A 22,923-nucleotide genomic window follows, 5' to 3' on the forward strand; every position below is an offset into this window, starting at 1 on the left:
AACAAAAAAAAATGGAAGCTGATTGGTTTCTTTGCAGAGCTGCACCAGATTTTGCACTCTCCAGTTTTAGCAAAACAACCCCTGTCTTCCACAAACTCCTTATTAGCAAACAAAACTCCAACAAATAAGAATGTGTTTGCATGGCCTGCAATTGGCTAATCTAAATCCTAATGGAGCTTTTGTTAACAATTTTAAAGAATATGTCAGGCAAGTTTTAGGCTGGATTAACACTATGTGTGGCCGCGGGGCACAGCAGGGGGTCCGGTGCGTTACCGTTGCTGCTTCAGGTCCGAATTAGGTCCAATTTCTGGGGTGAAATCGGACCTAAAACATGGCCACCCCGGAGATGTGTGAACCGGCTCCATTGAGAGCCGGTCACAGTCTCCTGTCAAGCGAATTGGATGCGGAGAACCCAATAGACTTTAAATTAAGAACAGGAGGAGGGGGCGGGCCTATCGGCATGATGGCGCGGGACGGAGCTGTAGATGGACATGAGATGATCTCAGCAGGTCAATGTTGGATCCATTGGATGGGTGAGTATCTGAAGTATGCAGATGCCACCATGATGTAAGCGGGGGGGAAAAAATGGGAAGTTCGGCTGGAGTTCCTCTTTAAAAGAACTCATAATGGTCTGTGAATTTTATTTCATGGGTGCACTCTGCAATAATATTTTAATTATGTTTATTTTTATTTTTACAATAATTTATCATTTAACCGCTTCAGCCCCTGAAGATTTTACCCCCTTCCTGACCAGAGCACTTTTTGTGATTTCGGCACTGTGTTGCTTTAACTGACAATTGCGCGGGCGTGCGATGTGGCTCCCAAACAAAATTGACGTCCTTTTTTTTCCTACAAATAGAGCTTTCTTTTGGTGGTATTTGATCACCCCTGCGGTATTTATTTTTTGCGCTATAAACAATAAAAGAGCGACAATTTTGAAAAAAAACGCATTCTTTTTTACATTTTGCTATAATAAATATCCCCCCAAAAATATATATGGTTTGTGCAAAAGTTATAGCGTTTACAAAATAGGGGATAGTTTTATGGCATTTTTATTAATAATAATTTTTTACTAGTAATGCCTGCGATCAGTAATTTTTATTGTGACTGTGACATTATGGCAGACACATCAGACATTTTTCACACATTTTTGGGACCATTGTCCTTTATATAGCAATTAATGCTGTACAAATGCACTGATTGCTGTGTAAATGACACTGGCAGTGAAGGGGTTAACCACTAGGGGGCAGTGTAAGGGTTAAGTGTGGGGAGTGTTTCTAACTGTGGGGGGACGTGGCTACGTATGACATGTCACTGATCTCTGCTCCTGATGACAGGGAGCAGAGATCAGTGACACTGTCACTAGGCAGAACAGGGAGATGCTTGTTAGCATTAGCATCTCCCCGTTCTTCCTCTCCGTGAGGCGATCGCGGGTATCCCCGCGGCACTGGAGTCCATGGGACACCCAACCAAACTCACAGAGGTCCCGGGCCGGCGCGTGCGTGATGGCAAATTGAAAGGGACGTACAGGTATGCCCATTTGCCCAGCAGTCCCATTCTGCCGACGTACATCGGCGTGCGCCGGTCAGGAACCAGTTAAAGATACACTATGTATCTGCTGCCTAAAGAAGGGGGTATAGTGGTTCCGCACCCTAGGCTGTATTAGTAGGATGATGTTGAGGGGGACCCCACATAATACATTGATAGAGGCCCTAGAGGCAGATTTGTTTACTTTAAGACCCCCAACGATAAAATGAATTATGAAAGTATGGCAGACAACGAAGGCTATACTGGGATATCAAGGAATAGCAGAATTTGTGCCCCATGGAATAATAAAAAGCTTTCAGAGTTAAGTAATATAGCGAGATCTCAGGAATGGGAGAACCAGGGTATCAACCGAGTAAGCCAACTATACGTGGGCAACATCATGAAATAATTTTTAGACTTGAATCAGGAATGTAATCTATCTAACAATTTGTTCTATAAATATCTCCAAATAAGACATGCTATCCAGATGCAGTTTAGATCGCAAATAGTTGAATGGTCCCAGATCTCCACATTGGCACAAATAATGACTTTGGATTCAACTAAAGGGTTGATATCCCAACTATACACTAGATTACAAGCTAGAACAATAGATTGTGCGGGGCCCATCAAGAGCAAGGAGAGATGGGAGGGAGATGTTGGGCCATTGACTACAGGAGAATGGGATTGGATCCTTACACAAGGGATACTGGCCTCAATCTCCCCTTCACAGAAGGTATCTCATCTGTTCCTAATCCATAGAATATATCATACTTCTAAAAAAATGTTTAAATTGGGATGGCGGATGAATGACCAGTGTCCTAGGTGTGGGGCATCTGGTTATTTTATCCACATGTTATGGAAATGCCCGAAATTATTCAGGTATTGGGTAGAGATTATTGATAATATAAATAAAATATAAATAAAATCTTTAAGATTGAAATAGAGACGACGGTTAAGACCTGTATACAGGGTCTCATAAAGGGGTGCAATGCTTCTAGAGATACCGTCAAAGCAGTGCTAAGATGCCTATTCCAGAAAATAAATATATATATATATACCAACCAAGAAACATATATAATAATGTGTGCATACTTTTCTTAAAAAATTATGTTTATCCTTCAAAATCGAAAGAAGTGTCCAGAGAGAAAACAGGGAAAGAACCCAAAACTCAGAGATCAACAAACAGCAGCTACAGGCCTGTATTCCTCCACGCCTTTATCCAGACCCTTTGCCGCCATCTATCTTTCTCGAGACCAGTGGCGGCCCGTCCATAGGGGACGCCCGGGCGCCGCCCCCCCCCCCCTGCTGTAGTCACACAAAAAAAATTATTAATTTAAAAAAACGGCCCCTTTAAGAAAAAAAAAAGCAATGTCCATTAAGTAAGTGCACTGTGTCCGGGAGCCAGACACAGTGCACTATGGGAAATGCCACGTCAATGCAATCAGGAGATTGCAGACATGGCACTTCATTGGTGGGGTTTGGAGATGCTTTGTGGTGCAATCGATCACGCCACCAGCATCTGCCCGGCCGAGTGCTTTGTTCTCCGTGTGAGAACAAAGTCACTTCCGGCGGGCTACAAAAACATGGCCGCCGTGAGGACTAATCCCATGTGTTCAGTGAAGAGGGCCCTCCCCTCTCTACTGAGCACACAAAAAAACAGGAAGTAATGGACTGGCCACCGCTGCCTGAAGTGCAGGCATTCCCCTTGCTGTGGGGTTTTCTATTGGCAGGTGGGCGGTGATGGAGAAGCCACACTGACAGAGGTATGTAGATCTACCTGCCTGCCTGGGAGGGTGTTCTGCTTCACCTCTGCCCCCCCCCCCCACTCCTCCAGCTATTCACTCACAATCTGCTGGATTAGACAGAGTGGAGCATGTGCAGGAGAGCGGGGGGGGGGGGGGGGTGACTGCTGAGTGCTGATCATGCTTCTCTTATTCACCACTAAATCCCTCTCTATCTATCTATCTATCTCCCACCCAATATCTATCTATCTGTCTGTCTGTCTATCTGTCCATCTATCTATCCCACCCATTAGTTATCTATCTGTCTATCTGTCTATCCCACCCAATGTCTATCCATCTATCTATCTAGATATCTATCTATCTATCCCACCCAATATCTGTCTATCTATCTATCTATCTATCTATCTATCTATCTATATCCCACCCAATATCTGTCTGTCTGTCTATCTGTCTATCTATTTATCTGTCTGTCTGTCTATTTATCTGTAGGCCCTATTGCGGGTGAGTGATGGGGGGGGGGGGTTGGTTGGGGTCTTGTTTGCGCCCCCCCAAAAAATAGAGCACCAGCTGCCATTGCTCTCTATCTATCTCTCTATCTATGTTTCTATCTATCTCTCTATCTATGTATCTATCTGTCTATCTATCTATCTATCTATCTATCTATCTATCTATCTATCTATCACACAACATCCATCCATCTATCTATCTCTCTATCTATCTATCTCCCACCCAATATCTATCTATCTGTCTGTCTGTCTATCTATCCCACCCAATATCTATCTATCTATCTATCTATCTATCTATCTATCTATCTATCTATCTATCTATCTATCTATCTATCTATCTATCCATCTGTCTATCTATATCCCACCCAATGTCTATCTATCTATCTCTCTATCTCTCTATCTATCTCCCACCCAACATCCATCTATCTAACAATATCTGTCTATCTATCTATCTATCTATCTATCTATCTATCTATCTATCTATCTATCTATCTATCTATCCCACCCAATACCTATCTATCTGTCTATCTGTCCATCTATCTATCCCACCCAATATCTATCTGTCTGTCTGTCTATCTGTCTATCTCTCTATCCCACCCAATGTCTATCCATTTATCTATCTAGATATCTATCTATCTATCCCACCCAATATCTGTCTATCTATCTATCTATCTATATCTCACCCAATATGTCTGTCTATCTGTCTATCTATTTATCTGTCTGTCTGTCTATTTATCTATCTGTAGGCCCTATTGCGGGTGAGTGATGGGGGGGGGGGGGGTTGGTTGGAGTTTTGTTTGCGCCCCCCAAAAAATAGAGCACCAGCCGCCACTGCTTGAGACCCCAAATTTTCCCTACCTCACCAAGAATCTCACACACCACCACCGGAACAGGAAGGACTTTCTGATGAAGGGATACCTGATATCGTGCATTCCAGGTGTAATATCGGACTACTAGAAAAAGAGTGTCCAAATCAAATCCCTTGCAAATCTGCAATGCTTCATACACCCAATCAGCATAAGACATGCTAGGCAAAAAAATAAATATTCAGAACCCTCCCCACCTTTTTAAAGACTTCAACATTAAAAGGGCACTGAAGCAAGAAGTAGTCCATGGTTTCCACCTCACCCTAACACTCTGCTCTTGGACAACCACGATTGCCCAAAGAGCGGCACTTCACCTTCCCCCTCACATAGAGCCTACCATGGAAAGTAAGCCAGACCTGGTCCTTAAATTTCAAGGGAATCTGCTCAGAATTTATCAAACGTAAACCATCGCTCATAATATGACCTGGGCAATCCCTTAAGGCCAGTGGCGCTTGAAAGACAATACCCACTATCTTCTCACCCAGGAGTCTCCTAGGGAGGGATCCGATATCATCCACTGTCACATGCCACATCTAAGAATTTTCAGGCACGGGGCAACATAAGCCGGCATCTTACAATGCTTGACTCATAGGCTTTTCACTGGCCCACCACTCACTCAACAGCCCAGAAAAGGTCTAAACCAGATCTGGAAAATAAATATCCATCCAGGCGGTCTCTCTGCTAGCATGTTACCAAAATTACGTTTCAAAAACATCAGAGAGAAGAACACAACCAGGTTGACCATCCCTAGGCCACCCTCCCACTTAGATAGATAAGTCACATTCTGCTTCACAAGAGTCACCCATAATAATTGAAAGAAACAACTATAAATCCTGGTATAACCGGACTCTGGCAAGATGCAAACAAAGCTGACATACAGAAAGGAATCAAGTAGGTCTTAAACAAGTCCACCCTTTTCCTCAAGGAGAGCTGCCACCCCTTTCAAGCATTTCACCTTTACATCAGCATCATTCAGCCTGGCTTCCCAATTTGACTTACTGTAATCATCAGGGCCAAACTCGATGGCTATTATTTTGACTTTCTGCTGAGGCCTCGGGAAGGTGTCCGGAAGTGCAAAGCTCTCACCTCCCTCACTCATCCAAAACAGTTGACCTTGGAGCCTGATGCCTCGGAATACTGCTCTATCACTGAGACCACCTCCTGTGCCTTCTCTGTCCCAGAGATAAAGACAGAAACGTCATCAGCATAGGCTACAACCCTCAAGGGTGGCTCACCACTAATGCCCACCGGCACCCCACAAAACAGTCTGCTCTCTAGCCTTCTGACGAAGGGGTCAGTTGCGAACAGGCATAGCAAAGGGCTCAGCGCACACCCCTCGCACACCCCCAATCCAACCCTGACGGGCCGCGCAACCCAGCTGTTAACAAGCATGAAGCTCTCTGCTTCTCTATATAAAGTCTTAAGCCATCCAATAAACCCACCCTCCAGGCCATACTTGTCAAGGAGAAGCCAGAGGTACTCATGATTAACACGATCAAAAGCCTTCGCCTGATCCAATGCCAGCAAATACTTTCCCCAGCCTTCAGCCCTGCAACATTTCAGAGCCTCTCGGACAGCTAACACCGCTGAAAAAGTGCTCCTGCCCTGGACTGAACAAGGCTGCCGACAAGAAAGCAATCTGTCTGCTACTGACGACAAGCGCCAGAAAATTATCTCTGCTAGAATCTTTCAATCGACATTGAGACAGCTAATGGGGTGTCAATTCTCAATCATTGAGGGACCCTTGCCTTTTGACAACAGAATCACAGCAGATTGTCTCATGGAGGGAGGGAGCGAACCCTCTTGCAGACAGCCGTTAAATACCACAAGATAAGGTACCAAGCTGGATTTGAAAGTCTTATAAAATTCAGCTGTCAATCCTGGCCCAGGTGTTTTCTTAATAGCCAGACCGACTATAGCTTTGACTACCTCTTCTGCTGTGATTTCCCCCATCAAACTTGCTAGCAGAATGTTATTTCCCAGACCTGGTGTAGAATCCAGAAAACTCGACATCTTTGCCCGATCGAGGTAGTTCTCCTCCAGAAGAGCCACATAAAAAGACCTTGAGACCTCCAGACCTCCAGGATCCCTGACCTGGATTTCGTCAAATGATTTTGCCCGTGCTATCCCTTAGCCCAACAACCATCTTAACTGCTGTGCTTTGTTTACAGTTCTGATAAGGGTCGGGCGAGTGATATTTCCCGTAGTCCCTTTCCAGAACCAAAGCACGTCGGTCATACTGATACTTCCTAAGGAGAAGTTTCACCTCAGAGAGAATCTGAAACTGAATCTCCACCACTCAAGACAAGGCGATCAAGTTTTCTCTGCAGCTGCTGGTACTTCTCAAGCTGTTTCCTTTTTCCTATGGCCTTGAAAAACCCACTAATCCGGCTTTTGGCAAGCTCCCACCACTCCGACTTACTGCTGCAGAAATCCAGGATAGTTACCTGAGCCTGAAAAAAATCCTCAAAATATTGTCTTACCGTCTCGTCATCCAGCATAGCTGAATTCATTCCCCAAATACCCTTTCCTTTAGGTGGCATATTTGAAGCATTGAGAATAACAGACAGCATAAGGTGATCAGAGAACTCCACCATACGACACTCAGAAGCCGAAAAGGCAGAGTCCCCCTTAAAAAAAAATCTATCTTGCTCTCACAACTGCCTTGCGTAAATGTGTAACCCATGCTGTCTGGGCAACGCTTAATATGCAAATCTTCCAGCCCTGGCTATCGTATTAAGAAAAACGCTATCATATCTCAGGCTGTCAGTGGAGCCTTTCCTGTCTTTGGGCCTAGTAACTGTGTTAAAATCACCTCCAAAGACAACTTGCTGAGATGTAAAAAGGAAAGGCTTAATCTTTGTAAAGAAGCATTTCCTGTCCCACCTAGTTTGTGGTCCATAAATATTTATTAAATGTAGATCATGCCGCATGACAGAAACGCTTTATACCTTTTCTACTGTACCCAAAACTAAGCAAAAGTTTGGGCTATTAATACATGTTTTTATGGAGCAAAGAGTTGGCAATTGTGGTAAGTTATCACAAACAAATAAAATTTGAGATAGCTAGCTAGCAAAGTAGGTATTTCAGTAAATGAGAACCTACCTGATTTGTAAGTGGCCAGGTGTCAATTCTCAATCATTGAGGGACCCTTGCCTTTTGACAACAGAATCACAGCAGATTGTCTCATGGAGGGAGGGAGCGAACCCTCTTGCAGACAGCCGTTAAATACCACAAGATAAGGTACCAAGCTGGATTTGAAAGTCTTATAAAATTCAGCTGTCAATCCTGGCCCAGGTGTTTTCTTAATAGCCAGACCGACTATAGCTTTGACTACCTCTTCTGCTGTGATTTCCCCCATCAAACTTGCTAGCAGAATGTTATTTCCCAGACCTGGTGTAGAATCCAGAAAACTCGACATCTTTGCCCGATCGAGGTAGTTCTCCTCCAGAAGAGCCACATAAAAAGACCTTGAGACCTCCAGACCTCCAGGATCCCTGACCTGGATTTCGTCAAATGATTTTGCCCGTGCTATCCCTTAGCCCAACAACCATCTTAACTGCTGTGCTTTGTTTACAGTTCTGATAAGGGTCGGGCGAGTGATATTTCCCGTAGTCCCTTTCCAGAACCAAAGCACGTCGGTCATACTGATACTTCCTAAGGAGAAGTTTCACCTCAGAGAGAATCTGAAACTGAATCTCCACCACTCAAGACAAGGCGATCAAGTTTTCTCTGCAGCTGCTGGTACTTCTCAAGCTGTTTCCTTTTTCCTATGGCCTTGAAAAACCCACTAATCCGGCTTTTGGCAAGCTCCCACCACTCCGACTTACTGCTGCAGAAATCCAGGATAGTTACCTGAGCCTGAAAAAAATCCTCAAAATATTGTCTTACCGTCTCGTCATCCAGCATAGCTGAATTCATTCCCCAAATACCCTTTCCTTTAGGTGGCATATTTGAAGCATTGAGAATAACAGACAGCATAAGGTGATCAGAGAACTCCACCATACGACACTCAGAAGCCGAAAAGGCAGAGTCCCCCTTAAAAAAAAATCTATCTTGCTCTCACAACTGCCTTGCGTAAATGTGTAACCCATGCTGTCTGGGCAACGCTTAATATGCAAATCTTCCAGCCCTGGCTATCGTATTAAGAAAAACGCTATCATATCTCAGGCTGTCAGTGGAGCCTTTCCTGTCTTTGGGCCTAGTAACTGTGTTAAAATCACCTCCAAAGACAACTTGCTGAGATGTAAAAAGGAAAGGCTTAATCTTTGTAAAGAAGCATTTCCTGTCCCACCTAGTTTGTGGTCCATAAATATTTATTAAATGTAGATCATGCCGCATGACAGAAACGTCCAGGACCATATACCTTCCAATCTCCAGCTTGATAACCGGCCAACACGTTACCATGCCAGTAGAAAGTACTACAACTCCACTGTAATGCCTCGTACACACGGTCAGATTTTCCGATGGGAAATTCCAACTGTGTGTATGCTCCATCGGACATTTGCTATCGGAATTTCCGACAACAAATGTTTGAGAGCAGGTTCTCAAATTTTCCGACAAAAAACTTTTGTCGGAAATTCTGAGCGTGTGTACACAAGTCCGAGGCACAAAATTCCATGCATGCTCAGAATTAAGTAGGAGACGGAATCGCTCGGTCTGGTAAAACGAATGTAGCACATTCGTCATGCTGCAAATTTTTAAATCTTTCAATGCAGCGCATTCTCTTATTTATAATGCTAGAATAATGAAGTTGCTTTGCTGCTGATATTCACACACAGTTCTGATAAACTGATTTCTTTATTATTTCTCGTGATCTCCTGAATAATCTTTTTTTTTTTTCACCAGATCTCCAGAATAATGTTTTTTTTTTTTTTTTTTTTTTTGAGTAATCTACTTTTTATTTTTTTTATCAAGATCTTCTGATTTTCTTTTTGTTTGTTTTTTATAGTGATTTCCATAATATTTTTTGCCGTTTTGTGTGTCAAGTTACCACAACACCATTGTTATCTTGTTTTTTTTTAAACTCAAAGAGGTTGGTTGGTGTCCCTTGTTAATTTGACATTGTATTTGTGAAATGTGCCTGCCTACTCACAAACAAACTGTCCTTTTTAAACTAAAACACATAGCCAAGTATTTGTAAAAAAAATAAAAATAATTTATTAGGGGTCATAACAAACTAAAGAGGAAGGCAACGCTTGATAAACTGTTGAAATTGTCAAAGCCTTTGTACCCCAGGGCAGACATCAATTATTTGACAGGCAAAACTGGTAGCCTGAGGAGTCCATTTAATAGGGAGCACAATCCGGTCCAGGACTCTGAGAGATCGGGAGCAGCAGCAGATGACATATATGTCCCCAGGCTGTGGTCTTACAACAGCCTGCATTTTTCGCCAGACCAAACTGAACCCAGGCCATCACTCTCTTGACTTCCTTCCAGGCTGTGGCTGTGGTGTTGGAGTTGTTGCAGGAGGTGGAGGAGGAGTATGGTCCAACTCACATACATGACTTTTATTGGTTGAGTTGGCCCCTCACCCACTTATTTAGGGCCTGAAATGTGACCTCCTCACAGATGAGGCATCAGCCCTCCTCCATTTCTTGCATCTTACTGCCCATCATACAGCCAAATGCCTCTTGGACATTAGAGGTGGTTGCGAGGACCGCAGTAGCCTGCCGCATCAAACCAAGCACTGACTCTTCCACGTTCCTCCCCTTCCTGGGCCTGAAGGGTCTGGTTATGGATATTTAAGGGGAACCCCACGTCAATTGTTTTCTTAAATTTGAGGCAGGGTTCCCCTTAATATCCATACCAGACCTGAAGGGCCTGGTAATTGAATTTGGGGGACCCCCACGCTTTTTTATTTATTTATTTATTTTTTTTATCAATGACTTTCAATGAGTGTTCTCTGTATTACGGAGCCGACAATTCATAATAGTTGCGAGTAATTTTAAAGGACTTTTTTTCCTGCATAAATGACACTTTGTGCAGGGACAGTTCTAAGCACCAGACACATGCGCCCCTTCACATGCATACTATAGACACCCCCCCCCTACGAAATTTAAAGGAATATTACACTTTTATTGTTTCACTTTAATCATTATTAAAATCACTGCTCCCGAAAAAACGTCAGTTTTTAAAACTTTTTTTTGCATTGATCCATGTCCCCTGGGGCAGGACCCGGGTCCCCAAACACTTTTTAGGACAGTAACTTGCAAATTAGTCTTTAAAATTAGCACTTTAGATTTGAACGTTGGAGTCCCATAGACTTTAATAGGGTTCTAAAGTTCACACGAAGTATGCTATATACTAGCTCCGTCAAATCTTCTTTATACACAGACACCATAAGCCTTCAAAGACAGATTCGACCGTAATTCATGTGGATTTTCGGACGAATGCAATTTTTGAACGAAAAACGAAATAAATAAAAACGAATTTCGGGAGTAACTAAATAAATTAATTTTTCTGACGAAAACAAAATTCCGAAACGAAATATTTTACTCTGCACATGTCTAGTACTTCTTCCTCCTTGGCAACTCTCGCAGTCCTCACACAAACCTTCTTTCTGTACATTGCCAGGCTTGTCTTTAGCTGGGCTATTTTCCAGGTCCTCAAACACTGGTATGGGAGGACCGGTACTCTGGCCATCCGGGGGATCCTCCCCTGGGTCTACCCCAGATTCCTGCATCCACTCTGGGTATAGTTAGTAATCAAGCTCCTTGGATCAGTAGGCCTCACTGGAACTCAGGAGAGCAGCAGTAGTGCAGCCACACCCTTTGCAGCTATAGCAGCTTCAACTCTTCTGTAAAGGCTGTCCAAGGTTTAGGAGTTTGTCTTTGAGAATGTTTGACTATTCTTCCAGAAGCGCATTTATGAGGTTAGGCACTGATATGGACAAGGCCTGGCTTGAAGTCTCAACTCTAATTCATCCCAAAGGTCAGGAATCTGTGCAGTTCAGTCAAGTTCCTCCACCCCAAACTCACTCATCCATGTCCTTATGGCCCTTGCTTTGTGCACTGGTACACAGTCATGTTCGGAAACAGGAAGGGGCCATCCTCAAACTGTTCCCACAAAGTCAGGAGCATATAATTGTTCAAAATGCCTTGGTATGCCGACTCCTTAGGAGTTCCCTTCACTGGAACTAAGGGGCGAAGCCCATCCCCTGAAAAACAATTCTACACTATAATCCATCCTCCAATAGCACAAAGGTCCATAAAAACATGGATGAGAAAGTTTGGGGTGGAGGAACTTGGCTGACCTGCACAGAGCCCTGACCTCAACCCAATAGAAAACCATTGGGATAAATGACAGTGGAGACTGCGAGCCAGGCCTTCTCGTTCAACATCAGTACCTGACCTCACAAATGTGCTTCTGGAAGATTGGTCAAACATTCCCATAGACAGACTCCTAAACCTTGTAGATAGCCTTCCCAGATGAGTTTAAGCTGTTATAGCAAGAGATGCCAGACAGCAGGCAACAACACAATGAAGAAGCCTTAGAAGAAGAGCGGCCTTTTTTTGTGGGTCACTGACAACAAGAAAGATGACAGCACCGGGAGAAGACAGCACAAGAAGACAGCTCTGGAAGAAGACAGCACCGGGAGAAGACAGCACAGGAAGACAGCACCGGGACAGGCAGCACCGGAAGAAGACAGCTGCTGGCTTCTTTTTTAATAAAGGACTTGTCAAAAACTGGCTCTTTTTTTAACATTTCACTGCTTTTTGGGGTGAATGGGTAACGGATACCAATTCACATAGGGAGGCCAGGATCGGGGGGCTCCCTTGTTTAAGGGGGCTTACAAATTCCAATAAGCCTCCAGCCCGCAGCCCCGGACAACCACAGTCCAGGGTTGTCGGGAAGAGGCCCTTATCCCCATCAACAGGGGGAGCAAGGTGCTTTGGGGGGGTAGAGCCCCCCAAAGCACCCATCCCTTCATGTTGAGGACATGCAGCCTTGTATGGTTCAGGAGGGGCGTTGGCACTCGCTCGTCCCCTCCCTTTCCTGACCTGCTGGGCTGCATGCCTTAGATCCGAAGGGCCTGGGGGGGGACCCCACATCATTTTTATCACAATTTTTTTTCAAAAGAAATTTGAAAATTCCGCTCTTAGGATTAAATAGGTGTGCAGCGTCCCCTATTGGACCCCCCTAAGGGGCTAAACCATAAATTATAAAAAATATAAATGGGGTGAGTGGCGCTACTGATACCGGGGACCACAGCTATTATATAAATATAATAAAATAAGAATTATACCATAAATGAGTACCTAGTGTGAATGTAAATAAATTGTGCAAATAACATCAATATAAACCACCAAGCCAACTATTGATAAATAATAATAGGTGCCCCAACCAATTAGATATACACACTCAAGTGTCTAATTATAACTGTGACTACCACTGTGCAAACCAATTATGAGACCAGTCTACACAGTATTAAAAATGTTCAATCCTGAAATGTGATAATGATCCCCCCACAATTGGGGTAAAGGAATTATACTGGCCACACCTCAAAAAATTATGTGTAAAAGCACTAGAAAGTCCACATCGCCAAAATTGTAGAAGTAGTGAAGCTCCAAAATGACCAAGTGTCCAATAATAGATAAACCAAGTGTTAGTTGAAAATAAAAATAAAAAAAGGGAAAATAAGAAACAAAAAAAAAAATGGAAAGTGACTCTTGTGCTCAGCAGATCAGGTGACTCTTGTGCTTCCCCTCAAGGGTCCCCACTCACCAGCTCCTGTTACCCCTACAGGGCTGATCAGCATATATATATCGATAACCTAGGTGGTCTCTCTAGGTGGCTCCTGCAGCGATATATCGGTAGCCCCTCTTACTGGTTTCTCCAGCTGGATGTCCACACTGATCTCCTCTTGTACACTATCCCACTCACAATATCCAGGGAAGACAAGCTCAGGTATAGGTCCTCATAAGGAAGAGATATAACTCCCATAGTGTAGTAAGTCCCGTAAAATATATTTATTTAAAACTGACCACATTAAAAACAATAAACAATATAGGGACAAAGACCTTCCCAGTAATGGTTTAGGTCTAAACCTACTACACTTAAGCACAAACAGTGTATTCTACGGGCTGGATCGCGGCATGTGCTCCACCTGCTTTCCAAGCTCCCTCTGGAAATGACGTAGTGCATAGCTGTCAGCGGGGAACCATGCTGAGAGCTGATGACTCATCGGTTGTTAAGGATGTGGCAGCCGGCTTCCCAGCCTCCTCCTTAGCAACCAGCTATATACAGTTTGTTTACAGCGTGTTTAAAGAGAAAAAAAAATTAAACCACAAAATGCATGAAAACTGCACGGACGGCAAAACAAATTATACAGGGGTGATAACCCTTCCCCATGTTTTCCAAAAAGCTTAAAAATAGATTTTTTGACTGGAGCTACACTTTAAAAATTTACCAGTTCCAAATTACAAACAGATTCTACTAAACACAACAAACCTACACAGTCCCTGTCTTGTTTGCACCACCTGTATACTGCTGTTCTGAGTATATAGGGCCTGGGGGCCACACGCATTTCCTTTTTTTAATATGGGTACGGGGTTCCCCTTAATATCCGTAAAAAGACCCAAAGGGGCTGGTAATGGGCAGGGGGGGCTACCCATGCCATTTTTCTCAATGATTTTCATCCATATTGTCGGAGCCAGATAATACGCAAGCAGTTTTAAATGACTTTTTTTCCATTAAATGTCATTTTGTGCAGGGACTGTTCTAAACACGGGAAACACGTGGCACTTCACAGGCATACTATAGACACCCCCCAGGCATGATATTTAAAGGAATATTTCACTTTTTTTTTCACTTTAATCGTCATTAAAATCAGTGCTCCCGCCAAAATGGCCATTTTTAAAAACATTTTAGGCATTGACCCATGTCCCCTGGGGCAGGAGCCAGGTCCCCAAACCCTTTTTAGGACAGTTTCTTTCATATTAGCCATTAAAATTAGCACTTTTTATTTCGAATGTTCGAGTCCCATAGAATTCAATGGGGTTCTAAAGTTCGTACGAATTTGCGGTCCGTTCGAAAGTTCTGATGCCAACCGAACCAGGGGGTGTTCGCCTCATCCCTATTCACAATAGAGGCACCAAAATCACATCTCTTTGCCTTTTAATATCTATGAAGAGTAGAATCTTGTCAGCCTGCTAGTCTTCTAATGAAAACACATAGCATGCACATGTTAGAAATTAAACTTGTCCTCAGGCCGCGTACACACGGGCGGACTGTTCGCCCAACCTTGTCCGCTGAACAGTGTTTGGGCGGACAGTCCGCTCGTGTGTGGGCTTTCAGCGGACAGTTTCAGCGGACAGTTGGACGGACAAAGTCTTTCGGAAATTCCGAAAAACTGTCCGCTGAAACTGTGTTTGAGCGAACAGTCCGCCCGTGTGTGGGCCTGTCCGCTGTACTTTCGAAATGAGCGGACTGTTCCCGCTCGGAAAGTCCGCCCATTTCGAGCGCGTGTACAGGTAGGCGGGGCCCGCGAAGGAGACGTCGCGGGCTCCGCCGCCTGGAATGGGCTTAAAGGGGAACCCCAACGCCGAAAAAAATCGGCGTGGGGGTTCCCCCAAGTCCACACCAGACCCTTGTCCGAGCACGCTACCCGGCCGGCCAGGAAAGGGGGGCGAGCGAGCGCGCCCCCCCTCCTGAGCCGTACCAGGCCGCGTGCCCTCAACATGGGGGGTGCCTTGGGGAAGGGGGGGCCGCGCGGCCCCCCCACCCCAAAGCACCTTGTCCCCATGTTGATGAGGACAAGGGCCTCTTCCCGACAACCCTGGCCGTTGGTTGTCGGGGTCTGCGGGCGGGGGGCTTATCGGAATCCGGGAGCCCCCTTTAAGAAGGGGGCCCCCGGATACCGGCCCCCCACCCTATGTGAATGAGTATGGGGTACAATGTACCCCTACCCATTCACCTGTGAACTAAAGTACAATAAAAAACACAACACAGAGAAAAAATATTTTATTGCACAGCTCCGGGGGTCTTCGGGGGTCTTCTCGCCGGACTCCTCCGCTATGTGTGTGTAGCTCTTTTGCTAGCGGAGGAGTCCGGCTTTCTTCCTCCCCGCCGCCGGCCTCTTCTCCCGACTTCGGGGGTCTTGTCCCCCTCTTCGGTTCTTCTGCCGGGCCACCGCGCCTGGTCCGGTGGCCCGGTCTTCTGTCGCCGTCTTCCGTTCTTCTGTCGCCGCCTTCGGTTCTTCTGCCGGGCCACCGCGCCTTCTTGTAGCTCTTTTACAGGCGGTGGCCCGGTCTTCTGTCGCCGCTGTCGTCGCCGCCGCCGCCGCCGCCTTCCGTTCTTGTTCTTCTTCTTGTTCTTCTTCTTCTTCTCCTGGAGATGTTGACTCGACGATCTCTCCGGCCGGAATGCCAGAGCCGCGCTGTGCGGTCACTTATATAGTGACAATGGGGCGGTGTCACATGGTATATGTCACATGGGTTGGTCACATGGTGACCCCGCCCCCTTACGATGTCATAGTCCCCATGTGACATCAACCCATGTGACCAACCCATGTGACATATACCATGTGACACCGCCCCATTGTCACTATATAAGTGGCAGCGGAGCGTGTCCCTGGCATTCCGGCCGGAGAGATCGTCGAGTCAACATCTCCAGGAGAAGAAGAAGAAGAACAAGAAGAACGGAAGGCGGCAGCGGCGGCGGCGACGACAGCGGCGACAGAAGACCGGGCCACCGCCTGTAAAAGAGCTACAAGAAGGCGCGGTGGCCCGGCAGAAGAACCGAAGGCGGCGACAGAAGACCGGGCCACCGGACCAGGCGCGGTGGCCCGGCAGAAGAACCGAAGAGGGGGACAAGACCCCCGAAGTCGGGAGAAGAGGCCGGCGGCGGGGAGGAAGAAAGCCGGACTCCTCCGCTAGCAAAAGAGCTACACACACATAGCGGAGGAGTCCGGCGAGAAGACCCCCGAAGACCCCCGGAGCTGTGCAATAAAATATTTTTTCTCTGTGTTGTGTTTTTTATTGTACTTTAGTTCACAGGTGAATGGGTAGGGGTACATTGTACCCCATACTCATTCACATAGGGTGGGGGGCCGGTATCCGGGGGCCCCCTTCTTAAAGGGGGCTGCCGGATTCCGATAAGCCCCCTGCCCGCAGACCCCGACAACCAACGGCCAGGGTTGTCGGGAAGAGGCCCTTGTCCTCATCAACATGGGGACAAGGTGCTTTGGGGTGGGGGGGCCGCGCGGCCCCCCCTTCCCCAAGGCACCCCCCATGTTGAGGGCACGCGGCCTGGTACGGCTCAGGAGGGGGGGCGCGCTCGCTCGCCCCCCTTTCCTGGCCGGCCGGGTAGCGTGCTCGGACAAGGGTCTGGTGTGGACTTGGGGGAACCCCCACGCCGATTTTTTTCGGCGTTGGGGTTCCCCTTTAAGCCCATTCCAGGCGGCGGAGCCCGCGACGTCTCCTTCGCGGGCCCCGCCTACCTGTACACGCGCTCGAAATGGGCGGATTTGCCTCCGCCTTACGTGGGCGAGTCCGTTCATTTCAAAAGTTGAGCGAACTGTTTGCCCAACCTTGTTCGTCAAACAGTCCGCTCGTGTGTGGGCAAGTCCGCTCATGCAAATTTTGAGCGGACTGTTTGATGAAACTGTTTGCCGAACAAGGTTGGGCGAACAGTCCGCCCGTGTGTACGCGGCCTCAGAGTTTCTGTTGGGTTACTTGCATGTGCCGTAGACAGTGGTGCCTGTCTTTCGGCAAATATCTCTTAAACCTTGTAGGTTTAGGAGGTATTTCTTGGACCTACAGGTAAGCCTTAATCTAGGCTTACCTGTAGGTCAAAGTGGTTTGTAAGGGTTTACAACCACTTTAAACACCTTCCTGCCCAGACCAATTTTGATCTTTCAGCGCTGTCGCACTTTGAATGACAATTGCGAGGTCATGCTACACTGTACCCAAATGAAATTTTTATCATTTTTTTCCCACAAATAGAGCTTTATTTTGGTGGTATTTCATCACCTCTAAAAAAAAAAAAAAGACCGAAAATTGTGAAAAAAAATATGTTTTTTTTTTGTTTCAGTTTCAAAACTTTGTAAATAAGTACGTTTTCTCCTTCACTGATGGGCACTGATGGTGCTGCACTGATGGGCACTGATAAGGCGACACTGATGGGCACTAATGAGGTGGCACCAATGAAGTGGCACTGATGAGGTGGCATTGATGGGCACTGATACGTGACACTGATAGGCGGCACTGATAGGTGGCACTGATGGGCGACACGGATGGACACTGATAGGTGGCACAAATTGGCACTGATAGCTGGCACGGATTGGCAGGGATAGGCAGCATGAATGGCCATGGATAGGTGGCACAGATGGGCATGGATGGGCACTGATAGTTGGTATGGATGGGCACTGATAGGTGGCATGGATGGGCACTGATAGGCGACATTGTATTGTATTGTTTTGTATTGATGGATGCCAATCAGTGCCAAGCAATAATGCATGCCAATCGGTGATGCCCATTGTGGGCACTGATTGGCATCCATTGTGGGCACTGATTGGTATCCATTGTGAGCACTGACTGGCATCCCTGGTGGTCTAGGTTGGCATACCTGGTGCTGGGCATCCCTGGTGGTCTGGTGGCATCCCTGGTGGTCCAGTGTCGGCATTCTCGGGGGGCTGTGCTGATAATCGATCAGCATAGACCCGCCCTGTCAGAGGAGCAGCCAATCGGCTCTCCTCTACTTGCATCTGACAGACGCGAGTGAGGAAAAGCCGATCACTGGCTCTTCCTATTTACACTGTGATCAGCCGTGATTGGACACAGCTGACCATGTGGTAAAGAGTCTCCATCGGAGACTGACACCCCGCAACAACGATCGTCACGATGCGAGCCCCCGGGGGCGTGCAGTGGCTCAAAATCCTGAGGACGTCCTATGACTTAAAGTGGATCTAAACCCACTCTATTTCTAAACTATGACTGTAGTGGTTATTTATAAGGATATACATGCCTCCTGCATGTATCTTTTCCTGTCAAATGTCTCCCCTTTGTCTGTTATGAGACCCGAAAAACTGCAGATTCTGTGGGTGGGTCTGTTGTCCACAGCTTGGTGGGTGGAGTCGTGATGTCCGTAGACTCCCAGCCCACCTCTACACTCCCCTTGTCAACATGCATTTTCTCCTTTTTATTTCTTACACTGAATTTCTGCTATGATCACCAATATCCAGTCAAAACCCAGAAAGGTCACCACATACATGACTTCAGCATGCCCAATCATGCTGAGGTGTGGGGCAGCCAATCCTGGGAGAGCTGGAGAAGAAAGTAGGAGGGGACAGGGGATCTGAAGTACACAGAATACCTCTCTCAGGCTTTTGCATGAGATATGTAAATCACCTGTCACTCACAGCAAGGGGGAGGAACTGACTCCTATTTCTCTGTGTGTCAGTTTTTGTCTCACAGAAAAAAGATAATAGGACTGCTCAGAGCTGGATTAACTCTTCTTGGCAAGACTGGACACAGATTATGTGAAATCCTATATTGTACAAGGTGCCAGCCTTAATTAAAAAATGTTTTTTTTTGGGTTTACGTCCACTTTAAAGCACAAGATAGAGAGCTCATGGATGGCTTGTTAATCAATTGCTTACTGGGCACTTAAACCCCCCTCCTATTCAGACCAATTTTCAGCTTTCAGCGCTGATGCACTTTGAATGACAATTGCTTGGTCATACAACACTGTACCCAAATTACATTTTTATCATTTTTTTCCCCCAAATAGAGCTTTCTTTTGGTGGTATTTGATCACCTGTGCGATTTTAATTTTTTGTTAAAAAAATGTAAAAAGCCAGAAATTTATTATTTTGTTATAAAATTTTAAAACAGGTAATGTTTGTCCGTCATTGATGTACGCTGATGAGGTGGCAGTAATGGGCACTGATAGGTGGCAGTGATGGGCACTGATGGGTGGCAGTCATGGGCACTGATCGGTTACACTGATAGGCAGCACTTCTAGGTGGCACTGATTGGCACCACTGGTGGGCATTGATAGGTGGCACTTGTGGGCATTGATAGGTGGCACTTGTGGACACTTTCAGGTGGCAGTTATGAGGCATAATTGCCTCTTCCGTTTTGGGATCGATGTCCCTTTAAGGTGAGCCGGTGATTGGCTTTTTTTTTCTCCTCCGCTGTCAATGTGAGGAGAAAAAAAAAGAAATTACCGAGCTTTTGTTTTGATCATGTGATCAGCTGTCATTGGCTGACAGCTGATCACATGGTAAGGGGCCAGGACCGGCCCCTTACTTAGATCGGTAAACACCCGAGTCTTAGTGACTCGGTGATCACAGTGCGCGCAGGGAGTGTGCACAGGGAAGGCCGTCATATGACCGCCTCCCGGGAATTCACATCCGTGCTGTGGCTGTCATTTGGCCATAGCACGAATATCAAGTGGTTAAAGCTCTTGTACTATTCTCAGCAGGAGACTTAAGCCAAATGATGTGTGGTAGTAACTTTATAATTTTAATGTACAGTATATAAAAACAAATTCCAGAAATACTACGTACTCCTGAACCTAGCGCTCAAAAAATGTAAATAAGATTTGTTTGCACTCCCAGCCGCTATTATAAAATTCTGAAAAAAATACTAAAATATGCTCTATTAAAAAAACAAAAAGCATTAACAGCGCTTTATATGGATAAAAAACATTTAAGCAATACTACTATCTCATATAGTGCAAAAAATGAGAAACAATAAACTCTCATATAATTATAGTTTCAAGAAAATAGGTCCGCTAAAATGTCCAGCAATCCGCTATGCATAGGTGTATATATAGAAAGTGGTGTGATCAGCCCCGTCCCCCTATAAATAGTTCCATGCAGTAGACTGCCAAAAAAACAACAGTAGATGCTATTGTTGGCTTCTGATGAAAGCAGAATCAGAATTCTTGAATCATTAGCTGCTACACCTTCACCAATCCACCAAGTGCTCACCCCTTTGTGTGTAGGTTTACCAGAGGTAAGTATAAGCAGAGCCTGGTAAATCCTCTACAACATAAGGCTGTAGCCTCTCTCACTGGGAAATCTCCTTGGCAGGATCAGTGTAGTGCAGTAAATAAAGCATGTAAGAATACAAGGGGATATCCTTCATAGTGTTATACTGTTTATTAGAATAAAAACACTCCCCCCTTACATAATATGTTTACTAGAACAATAACAATCATCCAGCGTATGACATATTTGGCATCAATCTCACCACCGATCGTGGCTCCACTAGAACCTCCCTCCGCGATGAGTCCCGGAAAGACTCCACCAACGTGAGCCTGTACGCGTTTCGTAATTCCGCCTTCAGAGGGCGTGCATGACTCATCGTGGAGGGAGGTTCTAGTGGAGCCACGATCAGCGGGGAGATTGATGCCAAATCTCACAGGATTTTGCACTCTCCAATTTTAATTTCACTTCACCACTCGTGATCCTGGATGCGTTGGAGATACCTCTGGCTGTTTTCCCACGTTTCTATGGTCTTTGGTGTGCCTTCATGGTCGGGGATTGAGATCCGCCTTTCCACGTGTTTCAGGTGTTACCAACAGGAGAACCACAAGCGCATTTGACGCACTGCCGTATGGTACACGTGTCCATCAACGCTGGTAAGCGTATCCTATCGTGTGTCTATAGTGTCTCGGGATTCAAGTGATACACTTCTGTCTGCACCAGAGTTCAGGAAGGGAGACTCCCATTAACTTTTTCCACTGTTTTTAACTATTGTTACATATAGTTATAGCACCCACGGGAGTGCTCGTGAGTGACTTTGTTTTTCACACATTTTCTGGACATTGTTTCACATTCATATGTATGTTTTTCACTTCATTGTCATGTATATATGCATGGCCTTACTTTTATTGGAATAGGAGTGGCCTGATAATCCTTTCGTCAAAAAAAGATTATAACTATTGCAGTTTCGAAAATTCTGTTACAGTTATTAAGTTATTAAGTGTTTTATGATCAGACATGTCAGTTGAGGCCGCGTACACACGCGCGGACTGTTCGCCCAACTTTGTCCGTCCAACAGTTTCGGCAAACAGTCCGCTCAAACTTAGCATGGACGGACATGGCCACACACGACGGACGAACAGTTTGCTGAAACCGTGCGCGATGACGTGAACGGCACGTACGACGGGACGAAAAATACGACGTCCTATACACTGCATTATAGCTTTCGGCGTGAGAATCCTTTCTGAGCATGCGCGCAACTTTGTTTGACGAACAAGCCTACACACGGGCGGACTGTTCGCTCAAACAAGGTTTCAGCGGACAGTTTTTCGGAATTTCCGAAAAACCTTGTCCATCCAACTGTCCGCTGAAACTGTCCGCTGAAAGCCCACACACGAGCGGACTGTCCGCCCAAACACTGTTCAGCGGACAAAGTTGGGCGAACAGTCCGCCCGTGTGTACGCGGCCTTACAGTTAATCCCTTGGAAACGAACTAGTCTTTTTTAATTATGATGTTTATCTCTGCGGTTTTTCCACAAAAATTGTGCCTAATCAAGACTTTAACTGCCAATGTGTGTTGTGATCCTACTGTAATTAGAAAGTTAAGGTTCAGATCTTTTAGGGCTTGTTCACACATTTTATTGCAGAGCATAGGCTAGCACCACATGTAGCCATACAGCAGAGCAACATTGCTATGCCAAGATATGCATGAAGCGTTACTTTTTGAACTTCTCTAAGTAAGAAAAAAGGGAAATGGTGTAATGCACTGAAACATGCATCACAATGCCCTTTCGTCATGGCTTACTTCAGCCGAAAACTGACAGCTGCCTGCACTCTAAATCAGATCTTTTGGGAGCAGGCAATGTGAATGGGCCCTAAATCAAATTGAAAGTACATGTTAACGAATGCAGATAACGACATTATTTCTTCCAACAAGAAGAAAAAGAAAGAAGAAAATTAAGTAAGATGGGAATGCGTAATTGCCTTGTAATATGTGCACTTTGCTTACTATTATATAGGCTAATTTAACATTAGGCAAGCTCTTCTGTGGGAGAAATTACTGTATAAAACTTTTAGGACATCTTCACACTCATGCATGCCTATTTGTTTTGTATGTGAGCTCAACATACATTGTGTTGCAAATTTATTTTCAATGGGTACTAAATGCATCTAATCATACTTGCCTCATATTTTACCCACTTGACCTCTGGAAGATTTACCGTATATACTCGAGTATAAGCCGAGATTTTCAGCCTCTTTTTTGAGGCTGAAAGTGCCCCCCTCGGCTTATACTCGAGTCATCGCTGTCTGCCCGCTCGATCAGCGTGTCGAGCAGACAGACAGCG

General features: G+C 45.5%; 1 protein-coding gene across 2 annotated transcripts in view; it reads right to left on the minus strand.

The window, feature by feature from the left end:
- Positions 1 to 22,923, minus strand: part of LOC143974592 (17-beta-hydroxysteroid dehydrogenase 13-like) — an 80,644-nt gene that overhangs the window by 45,547 nt on the left and 12,174 nt on the right. The window contains exon 1 of one of the 2 annotated variants that reach the window (XM_077476143.1): positions 20,844 to 20,972. The exons of the other annotated variant lie outside the window; for it this stretch is intronic. Coding sequence (XP_077332269.1) covers positions 20,844 to 20,957 — 114 coding nt within the window. The 5' untranslated portion in view covers positions 20,958 to 20,972. Of the gene's footprint in view, positions 1 to 20,843; positions 20,973 to 22,923 lie in introns of those variants that run through there. 2 annotated transcript variants of the gene reach the window in all.

Source organism: Lithobates pipiens, unplaced genomic scaffold (assembly GCF_037356315.1).
Source record: "Lithobates pipiens isolate NorthernLeopardFrog02 unplaced genomic scaffold, aLitPip1_a1.2 Scaffold_13, whole genome shotgun sequence".
In the NCBI taxonomy this organism is placed as follows: domain Eukaryota; kingdom Metazoa; phylum Chordata; class Amphibia; order Anura; family Ranidae; genus Lithobates; species Lithobates pipiens.